The sequence below is a fragment of the Apium graveolens genome, chromosome 5, assembly GCF_009905375.1.
Source record: "Apium graveolens cultivar Ventura chromosome 5, ASM990537v1, whole genome shotgun sequence".
NCBI classification, from domain to species: domain Eukaryota; kingdom Viridiplantae; phylum Streptophyta; class Magnoliopsida; order Apiales; family Apiaceae; genus Apium; species Apium graveolens.
This window is the reverse complement of record NC_133651.1, coordinates 313,289,516-313,303,740: the sequence shown is the minus strand read 5'-3', so window position 1 is coordinate 313,303,740 and position 14,225 is coordinate 313,289,516. Positions and strand designations below refer to the sequence as shown.

The following is a 14,225-nucleotide window of genomic DNA, read 5'->3' as shown; positions in this document are numbered from 1 at the left end:
GAATGATGGTTTAGAAAGAAACCATATCTCCGCTTTAAGGACTGCAATCTATCAGATTGGGAGTCAGAATGAAGATATTAAGAAAGTCAAGACTACACTCTCTCAAGTCCTGAGGATTAAAGAAGAAAAGCTGATATCTAACTTTGTCAAGAATCATTATGGATTCAGATTGACTCAATGAGATTGGTAAAAGCTACAAGGACTGTAAGTTGTAGTTAGTTATCTAGTTAAACTCGTATTGCATTTGTACTTAAATGTTTTTGACATCATCAAATATATTAACTTGTATATTTTAAATAATTTACAAATTGGGGGAGATTGTTAGATATATTTGAGATGTCATGTCTAATATGATTCATGTTTAGTTTTCAGATCTTAACAAATAGGACATATCAGTACTTACTGAAATCAGGACTTACTGGAAGTCAGAACTTAATATCAGAACTTAAGGTCATATTAGAACTTAAGTGCGGGAAGACTTTCATATAAGGAAGGAAGCTGATTTACAGTAGAATATCGAGACTAAAACAAGATATCTGATTGATATATTTTAGGAGACAAAATTATATTCCATATCAATTAGAAGTTATCTTGTAACTGTGTACTATATAAACACAGACTTAGGGTTTACACTATATGAGTTATCATTATCGAGAAGGTTATACATTGTAACCTAGCAGCTCTTAGTGATATTTGTTCATCACTTTGAGAGAACAACAGTTCTTATTGTAACAGAGTTTATTCAATATACTTAATCTTTGTTACATACTTGTGTTAAATCGATTTGATTGTGAAAATACTGTATTCAATCCCCTTCTACAGTGTTGTGTGACCTAACATGGATTAACTGTTATCATTGTATAATAGTAATTGGGACGTAAAGTAACTCGTTCCAGTTTAATTAGTCAGCTAAAAGGCTAAGTTGTGTTGTCGGACCGTAAAGTTGAATGGAACCCGTCTTAAAAAGGGATTAAGGTGTTTAACCATATGAATATGAATTATGTGTTAAATAAAAATATTTAAATGAATATTATATTCCAGTTTGACATATCAACTAGTATGGAGAGCATGATTGTGAAGCGTAGTTGAAAACGCTCAGCTTCGGGCCGTTAGTCAAGACGCGACCCGTTATGCGAAAAAAGAATATTATTAAAAAAAGAGATATTTTTATGCTTAAGCATATTTCAAAATGAATCGTTAGAAAGCCAATTTCAAAATCTATATTCTAAAATTGTTATTCATATCATTTTCACCTTTTCTGAGGGAGTTTTGTAATATCAAAATTCGTTTTTGAGTTTTTGAATAAAAGAAAAGAAGTTTCTAGAATTAGTTGGCAAAAGATCATTTTGCCCCTCCACTCACGTATAAATGCACCCACTCTTCCTTCCTTCCTCCCCACTCTCTTCTTCCTCTTGGATCACTCTTTCTTTCTCTTTTCTTTTCTCCCTCTCTCTCCCGAATTCTCTCTCTCTCTCTCTCTATCTCTCTCTCTTTCATGCAATACTAAATTCTACTTGGAATTTAAAGATCTTGCCATTGATCTTCATCATTTTCAGTCCTCTATCTATATACTCTTTGCATGTAAGTATTTAAGAAGATTTTTGCATCAACATCTCTTGGTTATATCTAAGAAAACATAATATCTTAGTGTGTGATCTTAAGTATTGTGCACTAAATTATGTGCTATTTTTTGATTTGGTTTTGATGTTGGTTCGAATTTTTGCTTGTAAAAGGGGGGGTTTGATTTTGATTCGAGTTTTGCAAAGGATTTTGGTTTAAAAATCTAATTTTTGGTTCAGTTTTTCTTTTAAATGATTTGAATGGATGAGTTGTTGTGTGAACTTGAGTTTATGCTTGATTCTTTAACTTACATGTTGATCATTGTTAGTTAATAATTAACTTTGTGCTTGCATGTTGATCATTGCTAGTTAATAGATAATTTTTGGACTTGCATGTTGATGATTGGATTTTGGTTCGATTTTATGCAAAAGAAAAAGAGTTTAAAGGGTTTTCTTGTTAAGAATTGAGTGAAGATAAGCTTTGGATTTTGGTTCGATTTTATGCAAAAGAAAAAGAGTTTAAAGGGTTTTCTTGTTAAGAATTGAGTGAAGATAAGCTTTAAATATAAAAATTGACTTTGCATGTTAATTTAAGAGTTACATGTTGTCTTGTTAATTAGGCTCGAATAGAGCTTGTTTTTATGAAAGAAGTAGATCAAATAACTTGTTTGATTCGAGTCTTTGTGATAAATGATCATTATGAAATGATTTATTGAATTTAAGTTATAGTGAAGTTCGGTTTTAAAGGAAAGAACTCGAATGGGTAGTTTTTGATTCGAGTCTTGTTAATTAAGTGAATGCATTATGACAATAAGTGGTTGCATGTTGTTTTCTTGGTTTGGTTACATTATTTTCTTTCGAATTTATTAGTTAAATAGAAAGGAATAAGTTGTTTGGTTTACTATGTGTTTTTTATTCAAATTTTCGGATTAAAAAGGAAAGGATGAGTTGTTTCGACATAAGGTTATATAATTGGGGTTTGGAGTATTAAGGTATAATATGTTATGTGATATCGTTGAGTCGTACTATGTGATTTGATGATTAATTGTAAATTTAGAGTATACGAGTATATCATAATGCATGCTATGAGAATATGGTCAAGTATATACTTGATATGTGTTATATGAGTATACTATGATTATGCATGTGTATACGAGTTAACTGTTATCGTGATATATGGTAATCGTTAGGCGTTCTGAAAAACATCGAGTGTTGAGTAAGTTGCTGATTAAGGATTCTATTTTGGATTATAGATCCGGATAGTGGAGGTATTCAGGCTAGAAAAGGAAAAGGAATCTTAGGTGGTTGTAGCTCTATGCCCGTTAAGCAAGAAAGCGATTTAAGGCAAGTAACTCTTCCTTCTCTTGTGAATTTTTTATAGAGAGGAAATTATTGATGCCATGATTATCTAGAGGCTTTTTATTGCAATTGTGATATACATGTTATTGATTCTGAGAAACCCTGATATTGTTCCTTCGAAAATTTCATATCAGACCCTATTTGATCCTTTATAGTAACACTGTTGATTTGTACCCTGAATATCATATTTTCTCCTTTGTTATCATCTGATATCGTAAACCCTACAAGAACTTCTACATTCTTCCTTACTTAATTTCTTGATCAATCCAAATTCTTCGTTGACCCGTGAACCCTATCACGAGTTGATTGTTGAAACTCTCTTAAATTGGAACTAGTTAACCCTGTTTATCATTTGATTCAGTTCCTTTATATTGATCCTTGTTTACGCTTGATCCGTTTATTTTCCTTGAAATCTTAAATTGAACTTAAGAATGATTTTGGACTTGATTGAGTCCAAATGATTTCACATTCTTAGTAATGCTAAAACGAATTTCATCAACTATTTTCCTTCTTCCAATACAAGGTTTTCCAAATGAATTCTTGATGGATTGGATATAGACGTAAGAGGCTAGTAGGACTAGTCCAGTCACATAAGAGGCTAGCGGGGCTAGTCCATTATAAGGTATAATGCCATAGGTACCATAACGACCAGATGGAGGTCGGTACAGGATGATCACCCGTATTATAATTTAAAGATGGATATTCAATCAAAGGTTCTTCTATACTCTATAAAGATGAAAATGTTTATATACTTGGAGCAGTTGCTCCTTATTCTTTAAAAGATGAAATGAAATGAAATAGAACAACTCGAGTCTTCATTTTGAATATAATGTTGTGAACCCTGTCACTTTACATTGATGATAAGTTTCAAAGTCTGATTGATTTTTTTCTTCTGTTGAGAAACACTTTGAAGTCTTGCTAATGATTTGAGATGAATGTCGGCTTTCACCCTAAACTGAGCCTTGATTCCTGAAAGCCCAAATCCTTCTTCATAACCCTTTCTTAGCCAGAAATAGAAATCTTCCACCTAGATATTTAAAGTAGAATGCCTCGTATGTTAATATTGATATTGTTACTGCATTATTGAACTGTTTATATAGTTACTTGCTGAGATTATTTGCTCATATATTTTACTAACCATGGCAATTAAGAAAGAAGATGACTACTTAGGCGTACCGCTCTCCAGAGCGTTCCTGGCGGTCCCTACCGTATCGTAGGTTTCCAGATGCCACAGCAGGTAGCAGTGTGTGTGAACAAGCATTTAAGTTGGAAGGATTGTTTAAGTTGGATCAGATACAATGGGTTATATTTCAGTTCCATGTCGGAATCGAATAAATTTAAATTTATTATTATTTTGGGTTGTAATACATTTATTATGGTTGGTAGTTGTAATATTGTCTCATACTTAATCATGTTTAGATCATGTTAGTGTTTAGTCGGGGTTATTATATTAGTTGTTATTATATTAGTTAATGGTGTGTGGGTCCTCATTTCCTAACCCTGACATTGAGGGACAAGTTGGTATCATAGCAACATGATCTAGTCCCTGAGACAAGTTAGGATAAAAGGGTATTTGGGTGTATATAATTGCGAGAGTGTTTCGACTCATATAGAGTTGAGTTAGACTATTTTGTAAACTCTAAGTAAAGAGATTAGGTCAAGGTAGCAACTAGAGTTAGGGTGTGGAGTTATTTAAAGTCTTATTCAACCCTAATGTTGTATCTTGGCTACTATTTTATATTTCATCTCAGGACCCCAGTAGTGATAGTGATTCCGACTCATAGATTAGTTTGACTGATACCCAGCGGACCCTATTCCACCCTCTTCAGATGAGCCTGTGTATGTTAGTTCAGACCTTGAGGAGGATCCATCAGAGAGCAGTGAGGTCCCTATTCAGGTGTCTCACCTAAGACACATTCCAGAGATTCCATCCCCTGAGCAAGAGCTTGCTATGCCTGCTGTGACTGTGCCTGCCAAGATTGGAGGCAAGTTAGACCAGGATCGAAACTTTATTTACTCCCGCATTCCTGAGTTGGGAGCTCTGGTGGATAGGCTGGCTCGAGAGTCTAGGCAACTGACTTTAGTTATGGAGGATGACTGGAGAGTCTCGATTCAGATGGTCGAGCAGGTTGCCCGGAGAAGATTGGTCGAGGGACCATCTACTAGTGATGTAGAGGCTGAGTTGTAAAATATTTTATTTATATGGTACACATCCCATCTTTAGTTGCGCGAAATAAAGAACATACTCAATTATAATATCTTTTCTCTTTTTTAATACAGTTTAAAAGTTTTTGAACTAGTCATGCATCCCTGCCTAGTTTTGAGATCCTTGTTTCCTAACAATATTTTAGTAGTAGAATAGATTTCAGTGAAAGTACATTATTTATTGACAATCAGTTTTTGAAGTGATAAAGTTTCTGCAAACTTAACAATATTTATGTTGTTATAATATGAAAAATTAAAAAGTTAGTAATCTATGAACCAACATTAGGCGTCAACATTTATAGAAAAATTATTAAGTTAAAGAACGTACTTGGAATGAACGTGAGTATGAGAAAAGGTGTGCAGCGTACAGCTAAACATCTCAGAGGTTTACAGATTTTAAATACTAGTTATGTCGTATAAAATTGAATATGAACAAAATTATTAATAAATTATTAAAAAATTTACAAATATTATTATAAAATTATATATATATAGGGTCGCACTCTATTGAGAACCATTTTTATAATGAGATATGAGATCTCATCACAGCCGCCCATCTAAACAAAAAATGAAGTCTAATTTTAAATATAATCAGTGTTTTTTAGTAAATAAAATAAGAAAATGACAATTTTTATTTTTAACATTTGAAACCCCCTATAGACACATTGAATACTCTCTACAAACGCATACACACGTACACACCAGTAACCACATTTCTCACTAAATCACACACTTTCTCTCTCTCCTCTTCTCTTTGTTAAATCATCGATGATGCACTCGATTAAAGGTAATAATCATCAATTTTCTGTTTTTTTATCAAGTTTCAGTTTCTAATTTGGTACTTATAGTCATTATTTATTTATATTCAGAAATCGACCTGTTTTTTAGTGAACTTTTTAGAAAATTATGGATGAATTTTTTGAAGGTATGTGAAAATTAATATTCACTAAATTATGAATGATTATTATAATAATATGGTGCCTTTTTTTATACTAACACTTCTAGAATGATTAGTTAAGGTTTTTAGCATGATGTGGTGATTACGCATATGATTTTTAGTATAATGTGGTCATTTTTTATTGTATTGACAGTGGTATGATTTAGTGTTGTGGTGATTTAGTCTTTACTTTTTTAGTATAGAATTATGCAGATGATTTTTTGTTATACTTAAGATTCTGTAATGATTAGTTGTGATCTTTTGTTTTACATATAGGCTTAGAATTACGCAAATATTTTTAAGTATGTTTTGGGGATTTTTGAGAATTCTATGATGCTTCCTTATGATAATTGCAGGTAACACGGAGCGCACGCCTTATACTACAGAAACTATGTAGACCAGTTGGCCCAACTCACATTAATTTGGTGAAGATGAAGTTGAAATGAATGATGTGGGAGGAAATAATGTAGAAGATAATATATCTGTAGTACAAGAGATAGAAAATGATGTTGAGGGGCCGGGTGAATAGCAATATAAAACTGGTGAACTAGCTAGAGGTATTTGCTAAAATTATTGTATTATAAATTTATCCATAATATTAGTACTTATCTTCTACGATAGTGGTTTGATGTTTGGAAGGATAATTGTCATAAATTTGAAGAGTTTAGTGATATTTGGTTTGATGTTACAAGTGGAGCGTGGTTTATATAATGAATGTTGTGTTTTATTCTGCATAAGCCAGTTATGTTATGCTGAGCAGATGATTACAAATATACAAACAGATGGTCCACAAGAGGTGTTTGCTTCTTTAATTGTATAAAATCATCCGCTTATATTTTGCTATAATATTAGTTCTAAACTACTGAATTGCTTTAAATATTGTTTTCAGTAGGGGAAGTTACTGTTTATAATTCGGATGATTATTTTGTAAGGCTAACACCAGGGTCGAAAAGAAGACTTGCAGTTGAGGTAAAATTTATATAATCTCCATCTATTATCAAGCAGTTAACTAATTATAAAATTTTGTAGTGCAAAAATAATAAAAATCAAAGAAAAAACAAAGAGGAAATTACGGGAAAGATAAAGAAAATGGCAAATTAAGACTTATAGATGAGGTATACAAATCACCTTAGATTTGCAGAGATTATTTAATAGTAAAAACATTTCACCATTAAATTTATACTTCATATTTGGTGTGGAAAATTGATGAAGACGCGCCTGGACATCAAAAAATTGTAAACAAGGAAGCAGAAATGAAGGGAAAGATATAACTTTTGAAAAAGGTATTTTGTAGCATTGTTAATTTTATTAGACACATATTTGTAATGTCAATGAGTATAAAGGTGTTTCAGGGAAATGTAAATGGGAAATCTAAGAGAAGAAGAGCGAAAGAAAAAATTTAGAAAAGAACTGAGGTTGCGAAGAAGGTACAATCAATATCCATTTTAAAATAACTTTTTAATTTAATACACATTAAAATCACGACTATATATTAAAATCGCCAAAAGTCCCAAACCCCTAGGTTGCTGACTGACATGATATATGCACTGCCAGATAAACAACAACAATGGGTTAGAGATGCCGAATTTGAGAGTCTCTTAAATTTTGAGTTGGTGGAAATCCCCTAGAGGCTAGCTTATAAGGTTCTTGAAGCATTTTGATGACAGAAGTTGTACATTAATACTGAATAGGGGGTATAGAAATCACTGAGCCAGCTGTGCATGATATAATTGGACTGCCATGTAGAGGAGGAGAAATTCAGTTTGGAAATGATAACCTGATTAGTGAAAGAATTGATAATTGGAGATCGCAGTTCCCAATCACTGAAGGCCAAAATTTGATAAAATCCAGTGAAGTGGTTGATCGCATTTAACAAACAGGGGAGGTCGACGACATTTTTAAGATGAACTTTTTGGTGGTGATGACAAACGTGTTGATACGATGTTACACAAATAATTTTGTGAGCCAAATAATTCTATCTTTTAAAGATATCCTTGACAAATGCACCAATTATAACTGGGAAACATATTTCATAAAAAGTTTAGTGATCACAAAAATGGTGGATGCGGACTTCTTTACTATTCTATACCCGACCAATGATTGTTTTGCTTGTAAGTACTGTTTATTTGTAAATATATAGAATTTGAACTTTTAAAAAAATTATATGACCACTTGATCATTTTTGACATATAATGTACGTTGATCGAGTTTTTTCCAAGGAACTAAACTTGTCCTTAGACTTTATCCATCTTTTAGAGGATGGACAAAAGAGAAATTGAAGGAAATGGAAGTGATGGAAGCTGAAGAAAGTGCATTTCGTTCTAGAGTAATATTGGAATTGGTATCTGTAGAAGAGTTGGAAGAAAATGAGAAGTTATTTTGGAAGGTAATTACATTACACACAAATAAAGCACATAGTATATCAATGTAATTTATGACGAACAATTTTTTTTCATGTTTAGAGAATAGCTTATACAGAAAATGAGGAAGAAGTTGCCGAAAATGAAAAAGGAGATACATGTGTCAATAATAGGCCGAAAATAAATGACAAACCAAATGAGGTATATTCATGCATTTAATTATTTTTATAAATGATAATCACAATGTCACACAAAACCACCATAAACACATTATATACAAGATAAATTTATATATGCTTAATTAACATTAAGTATTAAAGAAAATCTTATTTATTTCCACGTTAAGGAAAATGGTATTGCATAAATTGAGGAGGGACTGGCCCAAATGAGATATTTAGAATATGTTAATGGAGAGAATGAAGCACATACGATATAGTAATGTATAACTTTTTTATGTAGTTATTATCATCGGATTGTCACACTAACCACCACACGCATCAACATTAAATCATTATATATATAACACTTAAGTTCTTAGCTAAGAACTTATGGCTAGCTTTTAACCATATAGGTTTATATATATGGCTAACTTTTAACATCTTCGTTTAGGAAAATGGTGTTGGAGAAATTGAGAAACGAGTGGCCCAAATGGAAAAAGATGATGTAGAAGATGTTAATGGATAAAAAGAAGCACATGAGGTATATTAGTGCATCATATTTTTTATTCTGATACTATCATAGCATTGTCAAACTAACCACCACACACAATAGATTTTACCATATATAATAATCTAATTTGTTCTTAGGACTGGTGGAACACACTTAGTATGAAGGAAACTTTGTCGATAGAGGCAAATATGGAACTGATTGAAGCTAAGAATCAATATGAATCTGAATTAGAAAAAGTAAAACAATTGCATCCAAAGGATGAGAAAATTGATGAAATTGAGATGATTATTAAAGGCTTTTTCAAAGCAAATAAATGGATGGATAATGAGAGTTATGGGAATGATTTTCATAAAAATAATAGCATTCCAATATTTCTAAGTCCAGAAGAGCAAGCTGCCCTTGATACGGCCGGTTACAAGAGTTGAAAAAAGTGAATTACCACCAGATCATGATGACTATCTAAACATTATAGCTTGGTTAAAGGGATGTTGGAGATTGAAAAAGATTAGGAAGATCAATTTTGTCTATCATTCTCTCTTGGAATAAGTCATGTCCGCAAAGAGGTGATGGAAGAACATGAAAGTGACATTGATAACTACATAGAACCTGAAAACAAAAACCCAATGCCGCCCAAAGAACTGGACAAAAAGAAAAAGAGAGAGATCAAGGTGGGATAATCTTTTCGGTCACCATACATACAAAGAATCATAGACATCAATTCAAGTTACTCTAGGAAAGAAATTTCATGTACAGATGGATGATTGAAGAAAATATGGATGACAAATAAGTCTTTAAATCACTACATGTAATACATTAATCACTTATTGTAATACACTAATCACTTACACAAAATTAACTAAAACACCACATGTTGGACATTAATCCCCTAAAATAACAACACTAATCACTTTATTATTTATAGAGCGAAAGTTTTTGTCTATGGGGATTACACATGTTTCGCAGAAGTGCTCAAGACACTAAAGCCAAAAGAAAACTTATCATGTGATGTTATCGACATGTGGTCAATTTTGATGAATGCTAGAGAAAATTATAAATTCACAGAATCACCAATGCGTCTCTATATGGATATTGGTCTTTCGTTAAGCATTTTCGTATTATTGTTATTGTCTTTAGAGCTTCTGTGATAATTATATTAACATATTAACTTGGTATTCTAAAAAATATACAGATTGCACCTTTGGATAAAATAAAGACTAGAGAAGCACAATATGAACTTTTTAAAATGATATGAAGCATTATTTTGAAAGATACCAAAGCAGAAGCATCGAAAATGCTGATTTGGTATGTCTATGATGCATATAAATTATATTCATTGCTACCACTAATTTAACTTTTTAACACAAAAAATATGCAGATATTTTTTCTGGTGCTTGCATATGAACATATGTACTTGATTATACTAATCTTAAAATTATAAGTGCAACATTAATTATAAAAATGCAGCACCGATACTTTGTGAATTACTTAATTGAAAACAAGTTTGAGTACCTTGCATATTCATTGAAAAAGGTCATGCCTAAGTACATGGTAATACAATGGCAAACACTAGGCAATTACAAGGATTGTGCAAAATTCTTGATCAAGCATATGGAAACGTACTAAGGGGATCCAAAACACTGGATAACAGAATTAAAATTTGAAAGTGTAAGTATGTTTTCTTACATAAGCACATAATCACTATAAAAAAATGTCATATTTTCTTTCTTTAAACATAACTGCTCTCTTCTGGTTTTATTCTTTAAACAGGTTGCCCAATCAGCGAAAATGTTAAAGCTTCATGCAAAGTCCTGTCACACCATTCTAACATCTTCTTTCAACAAAAAAAGACACCACGTATTCGTGAAGAAAAAAATTTATACCATAAAAAGGCATCAGAGAAAGTGATCAGCATAGTGCTTGCAGCAAGTGAAGGCAAAATTGCATCTATCTACACAAGAAAAGAATTAAAAACAAGGTTTTGTTCCAAGAAGACGACACCCGAGAAGAAGACACACCTGAAATCCGAGAAGAAGACACACCTGAAATTTGAATCAATTTTATATCATTAAAACTGCTTCAGTATTGATTTGGTTTCAAGATTGAGAAATTAAATTCATCATCCGAGATGTTGACATTTATTATAACTATAAAATGAAAAGAAAAATTTATATTTACTTATTTTTTGTTGTCATTTTATCTCGATGAATTATAATATTGGTTTGATTTGGTTATGTTGATACCATACTATACAAGTTCAACACAAAGATTTTGAAACTTTAAATAATAATTGGTATTGTTGAGTATGACAAATTAGACATAAGTCTATAAAATCACCAAAAAGAACTGAATTAATGACCAATATTACAATGTACTAAAAACCTATATTAAATGTCAAAATAGAAAGATGTCATTTACATAAGTGACAAATTACAAAGTATTCTGCAAATTCACAAAACTAATAGACCAAAAAAACAAATATACTACACAAAAACATCTTATTCAAAATTTTTTAATAAACCTATCTTTAATATCGATGAAATCATTTATATAAATGAAACAAATATAATCCACAAAAATATCTTACGAAAAAGAGAAAAAACACTTGATATCGAAAAATGTATATTAATAGGATATTGTTGCTCCAATCAAACAACCACGCATTTCTTCTTCTTGGGACAAGCTGCAAATTACTTCTTTTTGAGACAACCTCTTTTATCATGTGCATATACGAAAAACATAATGAGCACTGCCTCTTCCTCTTCTTGGCTTTTATTATGGATTCTTCCCTTTCGCTAACAAGCCACTTTAGACCGGAAACTTTATTTTTACACTGGAGAGTTGAATGAGTAGTAATTTCTCCATCTGGATGCTTACCTATCAAAAGTTTCCAAAAAATCTTTTTTGGGAGAAATAGAATCATCATCACCCAGAGAAGAATATAAATCTGTGATTATTTTTCTAACTAGCTCGAGTTTAGTAAGATCACTTCATGTTTTACTCACACACTTATGAAAATTAAACAATATATTTGTCAGTTCTGCAGATACAATCTCCATATTATAAACTTCATTTTAAACAACAACTTATGACGAAGGCTTACTTTCAGCATTTTTCATCTAGCGATTAAGAACAAGTCGCTTACGTGTCTTGAACACTTCTAAATGATTAAGAGCACAAAATGCGTGTCTACATAAAATGCCGTACAAAAGGAACTTCTTATAAGAACAATTAGCGTGTGTCTTACTGACTTCAACCTAAAACATAAAACAATTGGTTATAATGCAAAACTAAACAAATCATAAAAAAAATCACTAAAAGATACGGATTAATCACTGGTAAGAGAATATAATTTGACTGAATACAGATTAATCACAAAATAACATGAACTAAAAAAGTTACCTTAAAAATCATGTCTTTCATTTTGACATCTCTCATTTCATAACACTTAATTTCGTTTATCTCCGGACCAATAGTTTGAATTCGCATATCATCACGAGCTGCCGTAATTTCATCTTGCACTTTGTAAAAAATTCCACTCATGTATAACTCCGCGACATCATCCTCAAGGAAGAATTTAGTAATAGTAGTTGGTTTACCAGATGTAGAGTTATGATTCAACATTTTTGTTTCTTTACGTTGCTTATCCATGGTACATTCAAAGCGAATATAGAACTCTGAAAACTCATCAATATCTATACTTGTGGACAAATTAACCTTTTCAATCTTTTCCATGAAATCTTTTCCATTACCATTGATGGAAGATATGTAGTGTTTGAAGTATAGCAATTATAAGAATTGAAGACAGAGAATAGGGAAAAGTTAAAGAAGAGAGTTGTAGTCTTAAAAATATACTCACTAAAAATGATCATTTTAATGTTCAAACATCAGTGAAGAACAGAAAATGAAGTACTCAAGATTGTGGTAGCAATATAAATGTTCTTTGTTACGTACATGACATGTCAATACAATCATAACAAACCAACTCAAGATACAATATCACTTCATATATTCAAATGGAGTCTACAATTTGGGTTATTGATAGGTTTATATGTACTTGTCTTAGTTTTTCTTCTAGACAACTCAATTTTCTTCAAGTTCGTGAAGTTAATTCTTTACTACACTGAGAAATCAAGAAATATGTAATATCGTGAACTCCAGAGTTATTCTATACTGAGAAGTCCACAGTGAAGTGGATCGTGAAGCCAAGAAAAACAGAGTTCATAATATCTTCACTCGACCTTTTCACAACAAGACAAATGAAGATACAAATTATCATAAATGAAAAAGGTAATCGCCATAACATATTGTACATGGAGATTTTCATGGACTTATGTCAAGCCTATATTTAAACTTGGAGAGAAAATAAAATAAAGCATTCAGGAAAAGATCAGGAGGGTATAACAGAATTAAGTGGTACTAAAAAAGCTGCTACATGTCTCTTAGCTGAATACGATATTCTACTATAAATGGGTGTGCACATTGAGTAGTAAATTATTTTATTTATATGGTACACATCCCATCTTTAGTTGCGCGAAATAAAGAACATATTCAATTTTAATATCTTTTCCCTCTTTTTAATACAGTTTAAAATGTCGCACAAAAGGAACTTCTTATAAGAACAATTAGCGTGTATCTTACTGACTTCAACCTAAAACACAAACCAATTGGTTATAATGCAAAACTAAACAAATCAGAAAAAAGTCACTAAAAGATACGGATTAATCACTCGTAAGAGAATAAAATTTGACTGAATACAGATTAATCACAAAATAACATGAACTAAAAAAATTACCTTAAAAATCATGTCTTTCATTTTGACATCTCTCATTTCTTAACACTTAATGTCGTTTATCTCCGGGCCAATGTTTGAATTTGCATATCATCACGAGCTGCCATAATTTCATCTTGCACTTTGTAAAAAATGTCACGCATGTATAACTTCACGGCATCATCCTCAAGGAAGAATTTAGTAACAGTAGTTGGTTTACCATATGTAGAGTTATGATTGAACCTTTTTGTTTCTTTATGTTGCTTATCAATGGTACATTCAAAGCGAATAAAGAACTCTGAAAACTCATCAATATCTATACTTGTGAATCATATAACCTTTTTAATCTTTTCCATTAAATCAGTTTC

At 31.6% G+C, this 14,225-nt stretch overlaps 1 protein-coding gene across 1 annotated transcript; it reads right to left on the bottom strand.

Annotated features, from left to right (window-relative positions):
- Window positions 1-12,205: 12,205 nt before the first annotated feature.
- LOC141661283 (protein FAR1-RELATED SEQUENCE 7-like) lies at window positions 12,206-12,821 on the bottom strand. Its single transcript, XM_074468267.1, has 2 exons — window positions 12,489-12,821; window positions 12,206-12,343 (listed from the first exon to the last, which is right to left on the bottom strand). Exons 1-2 carry the CDS (start codon window positions 12,819-12,821, stop codon window positions 12,206-12,208), a joined length of 471 nt encoding a protein of 156 aa, XP_074324368.1.
- Between the last annotated feature and the right edge of the window lie 1,404 nt (window positions 12,822-14,225).